General features: G+C 32.5%; 2 protein-coding genes across 2 annotated transcripts; both read right to left on the bottom strand.

Annotated features, from left to right (window-relative positions):
• Window positions 1-14,723: 14,723 nt before the first annotated feature.
• On the bottom strand, window positions 14,724-16,665 carry LOC100779404 (putative oxidoreductase C1F5.03c). Its single transcript, XM_003525783.5, has 2 exons — window positions 15,559-16,665; window positions 14,724-15,291 (listed from the first exon to the last, which is right to left on the bottom strand). The coding sequence occupies exons 1-2, from the start codon at window positions 16,400-16,402 to the stop codon at window positions 14,912-14,914; spliced, it is 1,224 nt and encodes a 407-aa protein (XP_003525831.1). The 5' UTR covers window positions 16,403-16,665; the 3' UTR covers window positions 14,724-14,911.
• A 3,549-nt stretch (window positions 16,666-20,214) lies between these two features.
• Window positions 20,215-20,601, bottom strand: LOC113001668 (uncharacterized). The gene has a single exon (XM_026128566.1). It carries the CDS (start codon window positions 20,599-20,601, stop codon window positions 20,215-20,217), a length of 387 nt encoding a protein of 128 aa, XP_025984351.1.
• Window positions 20,602-20,827: the final 226 nt, after the last annotated feature.

The following is a 20,827-nucleotide window of genomic DNA, read 5'->3' on the forward strand; positions in this document are numbered from 1 at the left end:
ATACTTATGACAAGAATTCTTTTACAAATGTCATGCTCCATGATTAAAGAAAAAAGAGCAAATCCAGATATTGCTGGTAGCTCCACTTCTGTTAATATGAGATCTAGCTCAGGTGCCTTCTTCTTCAACATTTCCCATGCCTTTAATCCATCCGGAACCGCAATAACTACATTGAGTAAAGAGAATACCATTAAGTAATAAACCATGAAAACAATAATGTCAATCCGAAATTGGATCATCCATAATGTTTTGCATTATCATATCCAAAAAAATTAAAAATCATTGTATGGTATTCCAATCTATGATACCAAATTACTACATATATTGTATCACTAAAACTTTTCTTCTCATCTCTTGGTATCTCTCCAAAATACGATGCTAATAAATCCATCATTTAAAAGGAAAGAGGAAAAATTAAAACAATTGGGATTTTTGGAACAAGTTACCAAATTTAATTTTATGTTATTAAAAAAACTAAAACTACAGTTCGGGTATTCAGGTTCATTGCCTTTTTGTTTAAAACAAAACAATGTGAAAATAGTGACGAATAAACATATAGATGAAAGAAAACAGAGATCCTCAATATGAAGACCAAATAGAAGACTGCATTCATGATAACTTTTTTTGGTTCATTATAAGTCATCGAAACTGCAAAAGCATGCTAATTTTTTAGAAAAGAAGGGAACAAAATCAGCAACACATTTAACTATGTACACTACAAAAGAAAGTAATGCATTAGTGATCAAATTTGGTGGTAAGAAGTGTTTTTTTTCCACAATAATAACAGAATCACACAAAAATTTAGTGACATTTTTTTTTCATAAATAACATAAATAATTTCCTCACTAATTTTTTTTTTCAATGGTAACCTTCGCTCAGATCCTCTCCAGTTTAATCGATCCCAACCTTTCATACATTTATAATTTAAATTTATCAAATATTCAAAATAAAGGATGGCTGAAATTTCGTCCAGTTTATTCAAAACTGGAGAGGATCTTTTTGGTGATAGATGACAAAATCCAACACGTTGAAAACTAAACAGAAGCATCCTTTGGATGATGCTAATTGCTACCACAATTATACACGTAAAGTAATTCCAGAGACCATAATCAAAACGGCAGAACACAAGTTAAATTTTCGCAAGTAAACGACAACTAATTAAGTAATACAATGCCACAGGATAAACGACATAAATAGCGAAATCATATAAAAAAATCTCGAGAATTAAAAAGAAGAAGAAGAAAAAAAAAATCGTGTAACTGCATTTGCAAAGAAGCGCGGCGATGATTTGGCACGTGGAATGATCAACTTCTACAAGCAGCACTCTGAGCACCATCCGCGGCAGAAACCTCTCCCATCTTCGTCATCGCGCAATTCAACTCATCCATTCTCGAACAACAATAACATCATGCTTCGTTCCATAGTGTATAGTATATTAATAATATATACCTATTACAATTGGAATGGTCATACTTTAGTGTCACGTTAGATAGTCCACCTGACACTAAAATTGTCAATAATGCATCTCACTAATAATGTTATATTAAAATTTAATGAAATGACTATTTTACAAAACTTATGCAAAGATAAGGATTATTTTTTTAATTACAAAAAGATAGGGATTAATGTGGGAACTAAAATGTCTATTTACTCTTTAAAAAAAATAATATAAGAGTTAACCAATAATTATTAAGTTTTGGAATTAAAGCCAACCATTATGCACATTAAAAAACAATGACAAAGAACCAAACATGTACCTTGATCATCCTAAGATCAACAAATTTTTCACACTCTCAATCCCAGAAGACACTTTTTGAATTAAACTTGTTGTGATAAACTTCAACCTCAACTTTGTTTTTTGTTGATTAAATTACAGAAGAAAATAAAGCAAATACTACCATATTTAGCATATTGCAAAGATATAATTGTTTCTGGAGTACGGTTTGTTTTTTGAGATCATAATATTACATCAACCATAGAGAAAAAATATAATAGCTATAAAAAGATATCAAAAAAGATACAACATAATATTTAAAAACATAAAATAAGATTCTCCATATATTTCGATGGTTTTTGCTACTCTGGCTTGAACAGTCTCCGTCATCCTATAATAAAAAAGGAAAGTTTACAAAAAATTATTTTTTTGTTTTGTGTTTATTGAAGGAGGCAAATTATTTACTACATGGTTCGCTTGCAAAAGCACATATCTAATATTGGGTCTGTCGAGAAGCACGAATTTAGATAAATTGTTTAAAAACAATATAAGATTATAATTGTTTGAAATAGTATCTAAGTTTTTATGGAATTGAAATAATTTTAATTACCCGTGTCTTATTGCAGGCCACTCATCTAGATTGGGGTTGAAATGAATCACTGTTGTATTCTCAATTGTTTCAAGAGTAGCATCACCTTTCATAATGAGAGGAAAATTAGTGATAGAAAAGGAAAAAAATGAATCATTAATTTAAAATAGAAATAAGGAAAAAATTAAAGTTTGGTATATGGGTTTTCTAACCATATAATAATAGAGAAGCTTAGCTTATTTTAGCAAATTGGATTGCAATTGTGGGTATTGGAGTTGTGTTATGAATCAACCAATTCAATGTTTCTTCAGCATAATTATCATGCAAGACAAATTTGAGTTTTCCCCTATGCATTTTTAATAGAATTAAAATTTGTAATATATTGCTCTTAATTTAAGATGACAAACTAAGGATAAGTAAAACCATACGTATGGTCAGAAATTTTGAAGATGAATTTTGTGATCTTGTTTGTGTTTTGCAAATCCCATTCGGGCCTAAACCTTGTTATAACAACACCAACTATATCTATGAAAAAGACAGTGTTAGTATACTGTAATAGATATAAAAAGTTTAGATGAATAATATATGACCTATCAGGAAGTTTGTCTTTTGCTTTAGATTGTAAACTTCATTGAAGTGGATTGGTGTTAGCCCAAAGTTAGTATATATAACATTTTTAGCTCCTCTAATATAGTTTTTTTTTTAAAACAACAGAATATAACAATGACTAGTCATACGATTGATGCTAAAATTATCTAATAATTTAATATTAGCAAATGTGTAAAGTTTTTGAGGATTTATCTTATCCTTTAAAATTCAATCATAAATTTTCTCTTTCATTAGACCTTCAATTTTTGAACCCTACATATTGAAACAGAAATGTGCATAAACGTAATTAGTTTTATTGTATTGTCACTTCCATATTGGAAATGTTTAAAATGAGAAATTGCAAATACTAAAAATGAAAATATGGTTTATGTTAAAGCATACCTCTGAATCTATGTGATGAACTGAATAAAAGATACATGTTTTCCATTGATTATTTGACAGACTGTCAAATACCTAATAATCTGACATTTGATAAACCATTTTCCTTAATCTAGTTTGATATCTTTAATTTTGATTTATCTTGAAGTGTTTGAAGACATAACTGGATAGGAATGAGATGAGGCAGAATAATGATGAATGATATAGAATTGAGTATGCCTATGTTTCTTAAATAGAATGAATATAAAATTGTTTCTTATGACCAGTTTGATAGCACATGTCTATTAAGGGTCACTATTTTTTTTGTATTTTATACTTGTGTGCTTGTTTTTATTACTTTTATAACACCAATCGATTCTTAAAAGTACTATTACTTTTTCTGAAAAAGCAAAAGCATTTATTTTGTCAGCATTGTTGTGTCTATAGTCTAATTTGGAATGATTTTAATTACAAAAGTAAAGGATTTAAGCATACTTTGAAAACTAAGATTGCAAAAACCTATGTTGCAGTATTAAATAATTTGTTACCTTTGGATTAAGTTGTTTCCTTAGCAGAAAACACTACACGAAAGACATAAAATTATTATTGTATAATCTGTTTTGAACAATAGACACAAAAATCCAGGCATTGACAATGTATGAGTTGGGTAGCATCTTACTAATTGATTGATTAACTACCACATGGACCAGTTACCTATAACATTCATGGATTACAATGAGTATTAGAATATCAGTTAAACATGTTATATATTATAGGCTGAATTTATTTACACTAAATTTTTTCCAGAAAATAGTACCTCAGCATGTGGGAGTAAGTTTATTATGGTGTTTATCAAGTGCTTTTGGAGAAGTACTTAAATCAACATCACTATCCTTCCATAGAACATATAAGCATAGGTTAATAATAATAATTTAGGTCATAGCTAAAGTTATTAGCCATGAAAAAAAAAATCAATTTGAAGCTTCCATTCAATAGTAATTCATTCCTACCTTTAACCTATTAACTTTGTGCTATGGTTATCAATAAGGTATGTCCATCCACTGTCCCAGAAGAGAAATTTTTTCTTAGCTCCTTGTGGTAAACCATGACCTGAAGTAAATACCTGACAATGCAAAAATGGATTAATATTAACATGCACACAGAAACAATGACTTCAACGCACCTTCCTCGTTGGTTTCATCTGAACAACAACAACAGGCCAACCACAGAGAGTTTTAACCCAAGCTTAACACCCCAATGCTTAACCTCTGTCATTTTTAACCCAAGCAAATGGAAACAAAAAAACACAACACACAACACATAACAACAACACAACATCGGGTGCATACAAAACAAAGAAACACAGAGGAGCAAGCCACGTGTCGGAGTTGGAGGCAGGGGCAATTTTGACATTTTGAAAGCCCATTCCATTATTAAATACATAGTGGATAGATAGTAGACATATACAAGTAGATAGTAGATAGTAGACATATAGAAGCAGATAATAGATAGTAGATAGTAGATGAGAATTAAAAAAAAAACCCATTAATTACCTCAACAAAAGTTGTTAAGCATACTGCCAAAATTGAAGTGGCAAAAACCAATGTTGCGGTGTTAAATAATTTGTTACCACTAGATTAAGTTGTTCCCTAAGCACAAAACACTACAGGAAAGACAAAAAAACCATCATTGTATAATATGTTTTGAACAATAGACAAAGAAATCAAAGCATTAACAATGTATGAGTTGAGTAGCATCTTACTAATTAAGTAATTAACTGCCAAATGAATTAGCTACCTATAATATTCATGGATCACAATGAGTATCAGAATATCACTTAAACATGTTATATATTATAGCCAGAATTAACACTCTAAAAATTTACAGAAAATAGTACTTCAGTATGTGGGAATAAGCCTATCAAATCTGTGTCAAAAGAGTATTTCAATACAACCAAATTATTGAACTTTGGCTAAACCTTGATTTTAATTGCAAGTGTTTAACCCAGGATTTGATCAAGTGCTTCTGGAGAAGCATTCAGATCAGCATTACCATCCTTCCACAGAACATATAAGCATAGGTTAATAATAACAATTTAGGTCATAGGTAAAATTATTAACCATGGGAAAAAAGAAAATTCAGTTTGAAGCTTCCATTCAGTAGAATTGACTGCTATCTTTAACTTATTAATAAGATTTGTGCATCCAAGGTCCCAGAATAGAAACTTTGTGCTTTGCTCCTTGTGGTAAACCATGACCTGAAGTCTATACCTAACAATGGAAAATAAATTACTATTAACTAGGAGTGGGTAAACGGGTCCAGGTCCATGGACTGACCAGCGGGGCCCGTGGTCCGCGCAGGTTACAGACCAATTTTTTTAAACGGACCATGGTTATGTCATATTTTTGGACCCGCCCCACTTAACCCACGGACTATGCGGGTTTGACCTGCGGGGTCCGCGGGTTGCCCGCAGCCCGCATTAGGTTTAATTTGTATGATCCTGACCCAATTATATTAGGTTTGATTTTCTCTTTTTCACTTTAAACTTTTTTTTTTTAAAATAACAGATAAAGAAATATATTAGATAAGATAAAGATATAAAGATAAAAATAAAAGATTTTAATTAAAAGATGATAAAGATAAAAAAGGATAAGATAAGAAAAATAAAAGATTAAGATAAAAAAGATAAGTGATAACCTGCTAAAAATCATCTTTTTTGATATTTTTTTGATATTTTTCTCTTTTAATCTATTATTTTCATATCTGAAAGTCATAAATAATAAAAATATCAATTCTTATCATTTAAGCCAAAAATAATTGTTAAATAAATATTTAAGATATTTCAATATATTTTTATTATAAAAAAATAGCTCATATCATATTCAGTAGTTGTAGCAGGCTAAGAACATTTTTTCTCTTCACGTGTGCTTAACAAATATCGAACTAGGCTTCTTGTTAACAATATATACTAAAAATTGGTTACTAGTATTTGATATGCAGGATAAATAATATGTAATAATTATTGTCTTTTAATCACTTAACTTGATTTTATTCTAATATTTATTATTATTTCGAGTTTTAGGAAAAGAAGATGAAGATATGCAGATGGAGAAGGCTCAAGCTACTTCAAATATGAAATCATTTGTTGTTGGAGATGTTTAAATTTCATATGTTAGATTTATTGCTTGAATTTTCTTTTGTTAAGACATTATTTATTTTATTGATGTAATTGACTAATTATTGAAATTTTATTTACATTTGTATTGAACTTAATTTGATTGTATTATACTTTTATTAAAATTAAAATTCTTTTAAAACTAGGCTCGCGGACCGGCCCGTTTGACCCACGGGGTCCGCGGGGCGGGGGCGGACCAATTTATTTGGTCCGTGTAAGAAGCGGGGTGGATTGGATCGGTCTGCTACTAATGCGGGCTTATGCGGGCGGGCCTTACGCGGGGCGGGCTGGCCCGCTTACCCACCCCTACTATTAACATGCACACAGAAAAAACATATGATAAAAAATAAAATTCAGTTTGAAGCTTCTATTTAGTAACATTGACTGCTATCTTTAACCTATTAATAAGATTTGTGCATCCAAGCTCCTAGAACAAAAACTTTGTGCTTTGCTCCTTATGGTAAACCATGACCTAAAGTCTATACCTTACAATGGAAAAATGGATTACTATTAACATGCACACAACACACAACACTAGGCGCAAACAAAACAAAGATACATAGAAGAGCAACCCACGTGTTGATGGTGTAGGAAGGGGAAATTTGGATAGCCTATTTCATTATTAAATAGATAGATAATGGATAGTAGATAGATAGTAGAAGTAGATAATTGATATAGAAGATAGATAGTAGATTCTACCAATTGTACCCACAGTTACATAAACTACTTGATGTACAAAATAAAAGAGTAGTTGGAATGATCAGTAAAATGATTTATGTTCACATAATAATAATTTAGTATATAAATATTATTAGTACCTCTGAGATTTCATTTAAACCATCAAATAAAATGTTGTTCGAAAGTTAAATGAGTGGTTATTTGTGAATATTAAAGAACAAAAAAATAAATTTGGACAGACCCCATGTTTTGTCGTGGATTTTTGTTTTTTTCATTATTAGATTTATTTATTATTTCCCTTTCCACACTTGCGGAGGAAAAAAAACAAACATAAGAAGAAAACTAAAAAATGGAAAGGGAAAGAAAAAGAATAAAGAGTAGAGAAAAGAAGTACTCTGGATAGAGGATGAAGATGGAAATGATATAGGAAAAATGACAAAATGTGAGAAAAGATTAAAGAGGAGCAGTAATCACATTATCAAACAAAGCAAAAGTTAAATGACAACATACCTTTCCATCCATCAACACTATTTCAAGGTGGCTAGACTTTTCACACACCTGGTCAAACTGTAGGTCCACAATTTGAACTCCAAGCTTTAATGTTTCTTTGTTGTCATCAATAGCTCTAATCATATCAAAACTCTGAAACATGACCCACGACAAAACTTTAATGAATAAGCATAATAAGGAATGGAAACAATATGATCGCAAAATGCGACCTCAAACACAACAACAATAACAAACCTTCTTCATTCAATATGTCATATGGACCAGGGAAGAAAAACAAATTCATTTAACTATCAAGTCACACTAAACATTACAAAACAACAAAAGCCAAACAACAAAGCAACTACAAATAGTTTATGCGACATTCTCTACCCTAATATACATATTTATATAATAAAATACATGAAAATGCGGAATTACATACAATGGATTTTATTTTCTAAGCATATTAGAGTTCACGTGGGTAAAAAGTTCACATCCACGTTAATCATCAAATTAAAAATTTATCAAATATGGGTATGAAAACATCTTTAGCCCAAAACTAGGTTGTCCAATTATTTTTTTTACAAAAGAAAAACAAGTTGAGCAGCGAAACACCATAAAGTAACATGTTCAAAATATTATGCAAATAATATAGAAACCCATGCTTAGAAGCCATATCCTATCAGAGTGTCGTATCCCAGTGTCCTCTATCACGAGGTTCTTTAAAGTCATACACCTAACTATCTGATCCCACGAACATAAGGTTCGAGATTATCACAAGATCCAAATACAAATAGCACAAAGGGAGTGAGTTATCACATTCCTAAATGAGTAGGGATAAATGAAAGCACACACACATATAATATAAATATAACAAGCTCAGTTTAGCACAATTCGCATCATTTTACCACTCATTGAGTAACATTATTTGCCTAAGAATTTAATCACAAAATCACATTTCACACCTTCACATTAATCACATGTTCAAAACAACATATCTCAAGTATAACACAACATCTTACACTCACACAATTCATTGCCCATCATCAAGTAACTAGTCACAATGATCATTACACAGACATTATGCAACGAATACACTAAGACTCAATCCTATATGAAATGTGGTACCATGTAAGTAAAAAACCTCGTTGGGCACCTAGGAGTACATGATAAGACAGACCATACACTAGTAAGTCAAGTTACTCTCATTAGGTAAAATCATAGGGAGACCAGTCAAGGTCATGCTATTTTTCGAGAATGCTCCAACCATGTGGGATTGACACAAGCTTAAATGAGCACTCAAATCAAGTGTATTTACCCCCAAGGCCTAGACTTCAAAGAGTCCGTCAGGGTCTCTCCTTCCTGATTTAAGCCCAACCTAGAAAATATTTTAACACACAAACTATACCTATGGACTACATAAAACACACGACTCCTCAATTGTTCTCAGAATAATTTTAACTTGTTGTGCCTCAAAGTGATTCAACTCGCCGGGTTCTCACAGTGGATCCCATTACAATACTCGTTGTGCATTAACTCATAACCCTTAAAGGGTCTTGCAGTTGTGTGATTTTACAATTCATAGCTCATAACATCTCAATACACGTGTGATCTCATAATTTAACACATACTCAACTTGTCACTTACATAGTTCATCACACTTCCATAATCCCAAGACAACGTGTTATCACGCCTCATGCATCATATACATGTCATATAGTAATAATATTAATATGTTATGTTCATATGATTAAACCTCTCAAAAAATTTCACATAATCATATCAAAATCAAAGGAATCAAAATCATAGGTCAACATCACGAAAACATCAAGAGCACTCAATTTTATCAATCAATTTGCATCAGGGCATCAATTGGCTCATCAAACATAACAATCTCGTAATTATAATCGTAAAGACAGAATTACAATGCAATAAACATCCCAAAATAAACCCTAATTTGATCTTCTAAGGATCCCTACACATGTTCATGCTAACCCCAATTGTGATAAACTTATCCTTTACCTCTAAGCAAGCTCGTGTGTGTAGTCTGGCAGTGATAGTGACGTCTCTAGAGGTTCCTAAGATTTCTCAAGCTTTTCCTTTGGTTGCTCTGCTAGGGTTTCCAAGAGTTAGAGAGAAGGAGAAGGGCAGAGCCTCAATTTCATTGTCCTTAGTGTGAAGGGCATTTTTCCCTATACAAACATTATTTTGTAAATCCCAACGGTGGGAATTTGTGACAATGAGTTTATCCAAATTTCAAAATGATCTAACGATTAACGAGTCTAGAATCATAGTTTTATTAGGACAGGTTTGGGTGTATGCAAGAAAAAGAGAGGGTTTTTAGAGAGGAATAAGGGATAACGAATTTAGGAGGAAGAAAGAGCGTAAAGATATATTGTAATTGTACAAACTAACCTAGTATGTCTCTATTTATATCTAAGATACCCCGAGTCTATTATTTTTTCTATTTTTCTTTATTTCATTATTTCATAAAAAAGAACTTTATTTTACTCTTTCATTAAATAAATAATCAATTAAAACATCCTTTTATTTCTAAAACATCATTTTACTCTATTTATTTTCTAATACTATGAAATCCTTATTTTAATTAACAAAAACCCTTTTCTCTCATTTATTTAATTTCTAAAAACTCTATTAATTTTTAAATAAAAATTTTTTGTTTATTTTATGAAAAACGGGGTGTTACAGTTTAAACCTAAGCTTAACACCCCACGCTTAAGCTCTATCATTTTTAACACAAGCAAATGGAAAAGACAACGAAAAGATGGGCTTAGAGATTGAGAGCAGAAACTAGAAAGGGGTTTTTTTAGGAACAATACACAACACACATTGTGCAACAGACAACAACACGGGGGACAAACAATGCAAACAAACATAAGAAGAAAAATAATAGAGTCGAGAAAAGAGGCACTTTGGATGGAGGATGAAGATGAAAATGACATAAAAAAATGAGATAGGAAAAATGACAAAATGTGAGAAGACATTATATAGGAGAAGTAATCACATTATCAAACAAAGCAAAAACTAAATGACAACAAACCTTTCAGTCCATCAACACCATTTTAAGGTGACTAGACTTTTCACACGCCTGGTCAAACCACAGGTCCACAATCTGAACTCCAAGCTTGAATGTTTCTTTGCTATCATCAATAGTTCCAATCATATCAAAACTCTGAGACATCTCCCACAACAAACTTTAATAATGAATAAGCATGATAAGGAATGCAAACCATATGATCGCAAAATGTCACCTTAAACACAACAACAATAACAAACCTTCTTCATTCAATATGTCATATGGACTAGGAAAGAAAAGCAAATTCATTTAACAATCAAGTCACACTAAACATTATAGAACAACAAAAGCCTACCTAAAATCCCAGAAAGCAAACCTAAAACCTAGTTTATGAATTGACTAACCAAATCCCCAAAAATTACAACTCAATATAGGGGATCAAAACACCCAAACGGCAAAACAGAGCATAAACCCTGTCACATCTATTTAAATAAACCAAAAGCTAAATCACAACATACCTTTGCATCCATCAAGACCAATTCAAGGTTCCTAGAATCCGAACTCCAAGCTTGAATGTTTGTTTGAATCATTAATAGACATTCTTCATTCAACATGTCATATGAACAGGAAAGAAAAACAAATTCATTTAACAATCAAGTCACACTAAACATTACAGGACAACAAAAGCCAACCTAAAATCCTAGAATGCAAACCTAAAAACCAGTCTCTGAATTGAGCAAACCTAAACCCTAAACATCTAACTTCCAACTCTGGAAGCCCAAGAACAAACTTCCCAAAAATCAAATCCCAAACCCAACCTCAGAACCCAGAAACGTATTTCTAGCTACATCATAGACAAACAGAGGACAGCGTAAAACCCGACAAACAAAACACAAAACTAATGCCAAATGTTAGAAACCTTAACCCACCACATTAACAAAATCGAAGCCTAAGACCCAACATCAAAGAGGAACAAACAAAAAACCAACCTCAAAAACCTTAACCCACCCCCTACTGGCGAAATCGAAGCCCAACACGCAACATCAAAGAAGAAAAAAAGAAAAACCAATGTTAGAAACCCTAACCCACCCCATTGATGAAATCGAAGCCCAACATGCAACATCAAAGAAGAAAAAAAGAAAAACCAACGTCAGAAACCCTAACGCACCCCACTGGCGAAATCAAAGCCCAACACCTAACATCAAACAGGAACAAACGAAAAGAACGAAAGGTAAAAAGAAATAAACTGCAACGCACCTTTGTCGTCGATTTCGTCTGAACAACAACAACAGGCCAACAACAGAGAGTTTTAACCCAAGCTTAACACCACAATGCTTAACCTCTGTCATTTTTAACCCAATCATTGGTGAAATCAAAGGGCAACACCCAACATCAAAGAAGAAAAAAAAGAAAAACCAACATCAGAAACCCTAACCCACCCCACTGGCAAAATCGAAGCCGTAAAAAACATAACACACAACACCAGCACAACACAAAGAAACCCTAAACCCCAAAAGAGAAACCAACTTCAGAAACCTTAACCCACCCATTAGCAAAATCGATGCCATGAAAAACGCAACACAGAAGAACAACACAACACCAACATAAAACAAAGAAACGCAGAGGAGTAAAAAGGAGATATTCAGAGATTTGAGAGCAAATCCAGCACACGAACAACACACAACAACATGGGGAACAAATAAAACAAAAGAAGCGCATAGAGCTAGCTAATGCAGAAGAGCATTCAAAGATTGAAAGCAGAAAAGAGAATTGAGAGTAGAGCCAACACACTAACAACACACAATACACAACAACACAGGGAAAAAACAAAAGAAAAGAAGCGCATTAAGCAAGCAACCATAAAGGAGAAGCCACGTGTCAACGTTGGAGGCAAGGGCAATTAAAGTGCACGAAGAAAGCCAACACAAAGGAGCATTCAGAGATTCAGAGCAAAGCCAACACACGAACAACACACAACACACAACACACAATACACAACAGGACAAGGAACAAACAAAAGAAAAGAAACGCATTGAGCAAGCCAATACAAAGGAGAAGCCATGTGTCGACATTGGAGGCAGGGGCAATTAGGAAATTTTAACAACCCATTCCATTATTAAATAGATAGTAGATTACTCTTTCCACATAAACATACTTTCATTGTGTATTATATGCGGTGGAATCATGATTCCACGACATTTTTTTTTCATTCCCACACTACACAACTGAATCATGTTTTCATTGTATTGTTCAACAATGGAATCATGATTCCATAGTGTATTTTTTTGTCCTTAAACAAGACAACAAAATCATATTTCTATTGTATATTTTTCGCTCCCAAATAACACAACAAAATTATATTTTCGTTATGTAAAAGGAAAATGTAAAAAGAAAAATACACAATAGAAACATAATTCCATTGTGTAATTCATAAAAAACACACAACAAAATTATATTTCTATTCGTAAAAAATACACCCACTTTTAATTAATTTTAATTGCAAGTTACCTTTTTTAAAACAATAAAATTAATTGTAATACAATTTACCATTTTTAATAGTAATTAGTATTTTTTAAAATTAAAATTGAATTAATTTGATAGAAGTTATAATTTATATATATAACCAAATTAATTATTATATGAATTACTTTCCTTAACAATAATCAAATCAATTTATGACATTAATTTGTATCATAATTAATTTAATTATAATTAAAATAATGGGGAAGAAAGTACTGTTAGGGAGGAAGGAAAATGGTGGAGAAGTCAAAGAAGAAGGAAAAAGAGTTAAGAGACAAGCAAAACTCAAAAGTGCAAAATTATCATTTGCTAGGGCTTGATAATATCATTAGCAAATTGAGGTAGTAACAATAATAATCAATAACAATGCCCTTACAACAACTTACTGGACTAAGGATCCAGTAGCAACACCACAGCATCTCGAGAAGAAAATAGTCAAGTCAAAAGAATTAGCTTAAACTTCAAAAAATTTAATCAAGCTAAACTTAAATTGAAGTTAGTCTAAACTTAACATTTTTAACTTCACTTATTTACATCGTAATATAAGACAGTGAGACAACATATAAAATAAAAATTCTCTCTCGTAATAATGAAAACTCAAATTTAACATGTTAAACTGACTATAAATCGTAATACTACATATTTTTTACATAAAAAATCACATTTTTTTTTAAATGAGGTGGGACTAATCCTTCTTACTCCTTTAGTTCATCGCTATTTATAGGTATGATTTTATTCATTAATTTTTTTGGGGTGACATTATTCATTAAATTAATTGAATTGATTTTTGTTCAAAGTCAAACTAACTTGGTCTCAATGGGAAAGTTATAAAATTGACTTTACGGTAAAAGGAGAGAAGAGAAGAAAAATATGAGAGGAGAAGAAAAAGATGATGAGTTTGATTTCTCCCGCTAATAAAAAAAATTAACAACTAATATATACCAATAAAAACAAAAAAGCTTGATCTCAACCAGTCAAGGTATTGATTTTATTTTCTAACTTTATCAACCTCAAACTAAATTAAATATTTAATTTTAAGGTTATTTTAATATCAATTGATTTTATTTTAATTTAATTGTTTAAAATTTTAATATAAAATGGAATTCACTAAAATTTATAATTTTAATATCATTTATATTATATTTTTAATAAAATTTAGAAGAGATAAATTAAAAGAAGTATAAAATAACATGAATAAAATCTTACTATTTAGTACTGAAAATAAAAGAAGATCAATAATCAGATTCAAATTTGAATAGATTTAAATATATATATATATATATATATTTAAAAATATCAAAATTAAAAGAATAAAAAAATTAACCGAGTTAGATAAAATATTATAATAAAAAGTAAAAAAATGTCAATACCAGAAAAAAAATCGTTAAATACTACTTGAATAATCTATAGCGAGGTTAAATAATTTGCATACACTATTAGAAAATTTAAATTAAACGAGGTCTAATTCATTACAAGATTGGTAAGTTAAAACAGGTACACACTTCCAAGAGAACGTTAAAAACATTTTGCAGTCATCTGCGCTAGACGATAGATATAATTCTGGTCAAGTCTGATTATATACATTGTTTTATTTCAAACTACATAATGATGATGGCATGAAAATGTAGAAGGGTCTCGGCAAGGGAGGAAAATGCATCAGTTACTACACTTTTTCTACTGATCCAATTAATTAAAAATATCATTTCATGTAACAAATTTTTTACTAGGCACGAAACAGTTTGTCTAAGCCTTTCTAGAAAGCCCAAGGAATCTAGCAGGACTAAAGCGCTTAAGAGCAACAATGCTGGAATGTCCATCAACAACAAGCTCAGCAACAGCAGCACCAGTGGCAGGACCATTGAGAATACCCCAACAGTTATGCCCTGTGGCCACATAACACCCCTTCACCCCTGGAACCTCTCCTATTACAGGTACCCCATCATCAGTGCAGGGCAAGAAACACGCTTGCTCTGCCTTCACACGTGCCACTTCTTCCCCAAGATAGCTCGACACATTCTTCGCCACCCTCCTCAGCAACTCTTTCCATTCAGGGTTGCTCCTTATCTCCTCAGGATCATCCGGCACCTCTTCCACCTCCCCCACCCCACACAAATACACTTCCCCTGACAATTCAAATATTAGCATCTTTTATTATTTATTACTCCTTTTGTATATAAGCAAAAGTAATTACTTAAAGAAAATTAATTAAAATTATTTAATTTTATTAATTTCATGTTATAATTAAATAAAAAATATTTTAAAAATAACATCAATTAAATATAGATAGAATTAGTTTGATTTATTTATATTTAAATTTAAGATAAAAAAAAGTATTTTTTTTCTTTCTTATATATGAGTTTGAGAGGCCAGAGTATTTCTGATTGAGATACCTGTGGGACGAGGATACACTTCTAGGTCAACAAGAGGTGTTTCTCGTCCGGAGGGATAATAAGTGAGAGAAAGCGCGTGTGGAGTTATGGAACTGTGTTCTCTGGGCTCTAACACAAGGCTATGGGCCTTAAGCCCATAAACTCTAAACAGCGATGATAACAGAACTAACTTACTGGACCACGGACCCAATGCCAACACAACAGCATCCGCTTCCAAAACTCGTCCTCCTTCAAGCACCACCGATCCAACTCGTCCTTCTTCCACTTCCAACCGTTCCAGTTTGGCAATCTCCACCTTCACCCCATGCTTCTCCACCGCTCTATCAATCAGCGCGCGAGTGAAGAGCCGCGGGTGCACCTGCGCCGTCGTTTCTGGTGTTCCAATCGTTTTACAACTGCGAGCTGCTCCGTTAACCCAAGACGGCAACGTTGATGTGGCAGAAGAGGAGCCTTCGGATTCGGCAACGGTGAGGCTGAGAGTGGTGAGGGCTCTGTAACCGTACGATCGCGGACCGTCCAGTTCTTCGGAGAGCGAACGGTGGAGATTGAAGCTCGTGCGAGCTAGCTCTTCCAGCGGTCCTCCGTCGCACCAATCGAGGGCGAGGAATCCACCGGCTTTTCCGGACGCGGCGCATGCCACGTCGGACTTCTCGATGAGCGTGACGTCGGCGCCCTTCTCCGCCAGAAAGTAGGCGGTGGAGACTCCGATGACTCCGCCGCCGCAGACAACTACTCGCTTGGGGTCAGCCATGGGACTCCCCTTCGCACTGCTGATGGGAACTCGGTGAAATTGTACTGTCGAGGATCGCGGAGTCCCCACTCCCCACCAGGCCACCAGATTCATTCGCCTTATTTTTTATTTTATTTTTTTTCTCTCTTTTTTTACCAGACACTTGTCTCCTTTATTCTGCACGTTTTCTGACCAGAACTATCTGCAACAAGTTATCATCATTATTATCTAGAGTTAAGGCTATTTTTCATGTAGTTAAAGTATTTATTTTATTTTATATTAATATTAAGATTGAAAGAGTTTCAAATTTATTTTTATGTTATGCATTATATTTTTGTCTTTTATATATTAAGATTGATAGAAATATTCTTATCTTAATTTTACTTCTATCTATTTAATTTTTATTGTGATGCACAGAGTTAATATAATCTGTTTTTAAGTATAAATTCGAGTTATTATATTTGAATGATTTTAAATATATAAAATATTGTATAAACTATAATAGAAAAATTAATATTAATATATACTTGAATTTAATGTTAATTATAGATTATACAATAAATATATAATGTGTTTTTTCTTTTCAGTAACTAAGGCATGTTTTATATATTTTGAGATTGCACCTTAAATTTCTCCTTTTTCTATTTTTTAATTGTTTGAAAAAATAGTATGTTTTTTTTTAATGGGAATCAAAGATAAGTATAGGATGATAGAACTGTCAATATGGGTTGATCCAATTCTTAAATAGATCAGTTTAATCTGACTCACTTAAAATTTATTTCAGAAAAAAATGATTCAACTCACCCATTATAGCTTGTGGATGGTTAAAATAAAAAACAATTGTGTTTTTTTAAAAAAAAATCAACAAAAAATCAATTTTTTAGAAAATAAATTTAAATAAATTAAAAGATATTAGTTAAATTAAATCTTTCACTATTTACACTTCATAAGAAGACCTATTATCACAAGTTAAAAATCTAGAACTATAATAACAAAAATTTAAACAATAGTCTTTAACAAAACACTAAATAAAATAATGTTAAATAATATTATAAAATATTAAAAATATATTTTAGGTGAGTTTTACTTTATTTTTAGTTAAATAAAATTCTTTAAAGTCTAAAAAAGTATTATAAAATACTAATAAATTATTATTTAGGTGAATCCAATGGATCAAATTTTATAATTAATTATAATTTCCCCTTTTGTTGGCTTAATCCAAACCCTTGGTGGGTCCAGGTTGGACCATGAGTTTGAGAGCATTTTAATAACTCTATGACAGGATTTATAATAATTTAGACACTCTATTCAACTAACCAAATTACATTATATTAATCCTTGTTAATCATTTTAAAAAATATTATACCGTATATCTCTATAATTTTAATTAAGTAATTTCATTCGATTAAGTGATGGTTAGCTAAGATATTTCTTTAATTGTAGTTCAATTATTGCTATCATCTCTATACGGTAGGTATTTTTATTTTACATTGAGGGGACGACTGATAGGAGAAAATCTTTTTGGTTTATGCGAATTATAGGTTAGTAAACTTAGTTTTTTTTTTTTTTTTTATGTTTGATATGCATTTAAAAAAATAATATTTTTAGAAAATGACATTTTTTTGGAATTTTTTTAATCAGTTTCATAAAAAAAAATTCAGGAAGGAAGGTAAAAATGTTACTTTTACAATAATAAAAATATTATATTATTCTTTATTAAATTATATAATATAATGTAGTAAATATTAAAATAATAAATAAAAATATACATAACTCTTTGATTCCAAGAAAATTTATGTAAAGATTCTCAATAATTAACTAAACAAATTTTATTTTAGAAAACATAATTCTCAATAATCATGATTGTGGGACATAAAAAACTTTACCCAATGTCCCCTTAGATAAAAAAGAGTTTCAAACTTATTAACTATTATATTTTAAGATATTTAAAAAAAATTCTTATATAAAGAATATTAATTTTGTGTTTTGAGGTTAATACTATGTATTATATAAATATTTTTATTATAACTGTACCTTGATCTATTTAATTTGAAGTGTGTTTGTTCTACATTTTTTTTCTCACTTTAATCTATTGTTTCTTTAAATCAAGAAAACTTATTCCTATGCTCAATTTAGCTATTCCCTTAAAAATCTTAAATTTTCATTTTTTTATTCATACTATTGATTAATTGATTAGGTTGAACAGTTTTGAACTTTATTTTGTTTAAATCTAAAATAATAAATTTAACTCTAATAAAAAATGACTTTTTTTCACTTCATCTTGATGAACAAAACCAATCTAAAAAAAAACAACATGATGACGTTATTTATATTATTTGGATTTGGTACCCAGATAGATGCATACAGAACTTTGAAACCTTAAAAGCTTTGCTATTCTTCAAATAAAAAACTGAACACATATACTGATACACACCAAATTGTTCAGTAGCTGCATCGAAAACTATGGATCCTTACAAAGCTATATGTTATTTTTTCAAAGTAAAACCACCAGTGCCAAATTGCTAAGTCACGACCCTTTGTTTTTTTTCTTCTCTAGCTGACAAACAACAACATTGCCTCCAAATTCCCCAGCATTGCCTACAAATTTCTGGGATAACAAATTAAAACTAAATTAAATCAGATGGCCTGGTGTCCCACAGGGGTGGAAAAACAACAACCAAACCCTATCATACTAAAGATTGGCTACATGAATCAATATAAAAGGTCTTTTAATAGTTTCTTCTAAAGTTCTCTTTAATCTTCTTTCACTTCTTTTCATCAGACCATCTTCTATTTCATTCACTTTTCTGTTGTCTCCATTGGCCTTCTCACACGGTCAAACCAGACATCTAAGGAAAAAAGTAAATGAAATCTTATATTCCATACTTGATACATGCTTATAATAATGTAATGAAAATAGCATAAAAAAGAAGCAATCAATTCTATCCAAATGCAAAAAAATACTAATCTTAATATGAGATATACTTTAAATTCACGGGGATAAATATTCACTACTACAAATAGCGCATTCCACGACGTGAATTCAAAGTCAGTTGTAGAAAACCGCTTTGATTTGGGGGCGGTGGTATTTTTGTAAATACCAATAATATTTCAAAGACGGTTTTTGCGAACCCGTCTTTAAATAATATAAAACAAAGGCGGTTTTGTGTGAACCAGACTTTAACTCTGGGTAATTTTAAATTTGACTCTTCCTCTCCTCGCTTTGCTGGCGTAGTCTCCTCTTTCCGATGTCTCTCTCCTATTCCCAATGTCTCATCTTCCTAGGCTCTCGAGAAGACGAGAAGATGCGTCCACCTTCGAAACCAAACCCGCGGAGGCTTTTAGGCCACTCCCTCCATGACTTCAGCGGAACAACCTATGAAGAAGCGAAAGCTCTACGAGCCTTTACCAGAACCGCCACCGTCTTTGTCGCTGGAATCCGAATCAACGCCTCCCTCTCCGTAAACCCTACCTACGCTGTTAGGAGCAGAGGTCTCGTGAGGGGAAGAGAGGGAATGGGTAACCTTGCTTCGAGGGAAGGTAGCCTCCTAAGAGAGAGAGAGTGTGTTTACGTAAACTTTGCATGCCTTCTTTATTACGTATTCATGTATTTATACAAGGCGAGGGTATTACACTGTGCTTCCCCTAACTGAAATAACGACACTAACAGTTTGGTAACTACCCTAACTAACTGAGCATCTAACTACTGAAGCTTCTTCTTCGAATCATGGCTCGTAATCGTTCAGGTAGCTGGGTCTCGATGTTGTTCGTTTGGGCCTTGCTTTTGCGGTTTCGGGCCCAGTTCTGGTATCCTCGAGGTGATTGCTATCAATACCCTCACCCGCGAAGACCACCTTGTCCTCAAGGTGGTGAAGGTCTCGAACTTCTGACCACTGTTCCCAGGTGGTGTCCTCAGGGGGTTGACCCTACCATTGCACTAGCACGAGTCGCGTTGGTGGAGACGATGATGTGTCAAGTTTAGAATCCAGAATACACAAAGGTCGTGCGACGGGCTTCTGAGCGATGAATTGTAGTGGCAAGTTATCGTGTGGGGTTGGTGAAGGACCATGATGCTCGCGTAGGAGTGAACAATGGAATACGGGGTGGATCCTTGCCTCCTCAGGTAGCTTGAGTTTATACGAGACTTGACCCCCACGTTCTATTATCTGAAACGGCCCAAAATACCTCTTGGATAGTTTCGAGTGTATCAAACCAGCTACGGTGCATTGCCGGAAGGGGCGTAGCTTAACATAGACCCACTGGCCGATGCTGAAGGTCATGTCGCGGCGCTTGTTATCCGCCAATCTCTTCATGGTGTCTTATGCCTTTTGAAGACGATGTTGTAGCTTCCGGTGGATCTCTTGACGCGAGTGTAGCATGGAATCCATAGCTTCGTTTGTAGATTCTCCCTGAAGGTAGTGTGGTAGAGCTGGTGGCGGTTTGCCATAGATGACTTCAAATGGTCTCATCCCTGAGCTGGAATGAATGGATGTGTTATAGCACCATTCTGCCATTGTTAGATAACGATACCAAGTAGCG

Source organism: Glycine max, chromosome 5, assembly GCF_000004515.6.
Source record: "Glycine max cultivar Williams 82 chromosome 5, Glycine_max_v4.0, whole genome shotgun sequence".
Taxonomy (NCBI): domain Eukaryota; kingdom Viridiplantae; phylum Streptophyta; class Magnoliopsida; order Fabales; family Fabaceae; genus Glycine; species Glycine max.

Coding starts and splice junctions, on each gene's coding strand:
- LOC113001668 (XM_026128566.1), bottom strand. CDS start 20,601: ATGAAGAGATTGGCGGATAACAAGCGCCGCGACATGACCTTCAGCATC.
- LOC100779404 (XM_003525783.5), bottom strand. CDS start 16,402: ATGAATCTGGTGGCCTGGTGGGGAGTGGGGACTCCGCGATCCTCGACA. Junction 15,292..15,558: donor AGTGTATCCTCGTCCCACAG/GTATCTCAATCA, acceptor TTGAATTGTCAG/GGGAAGTGTATTTGTGTGGG.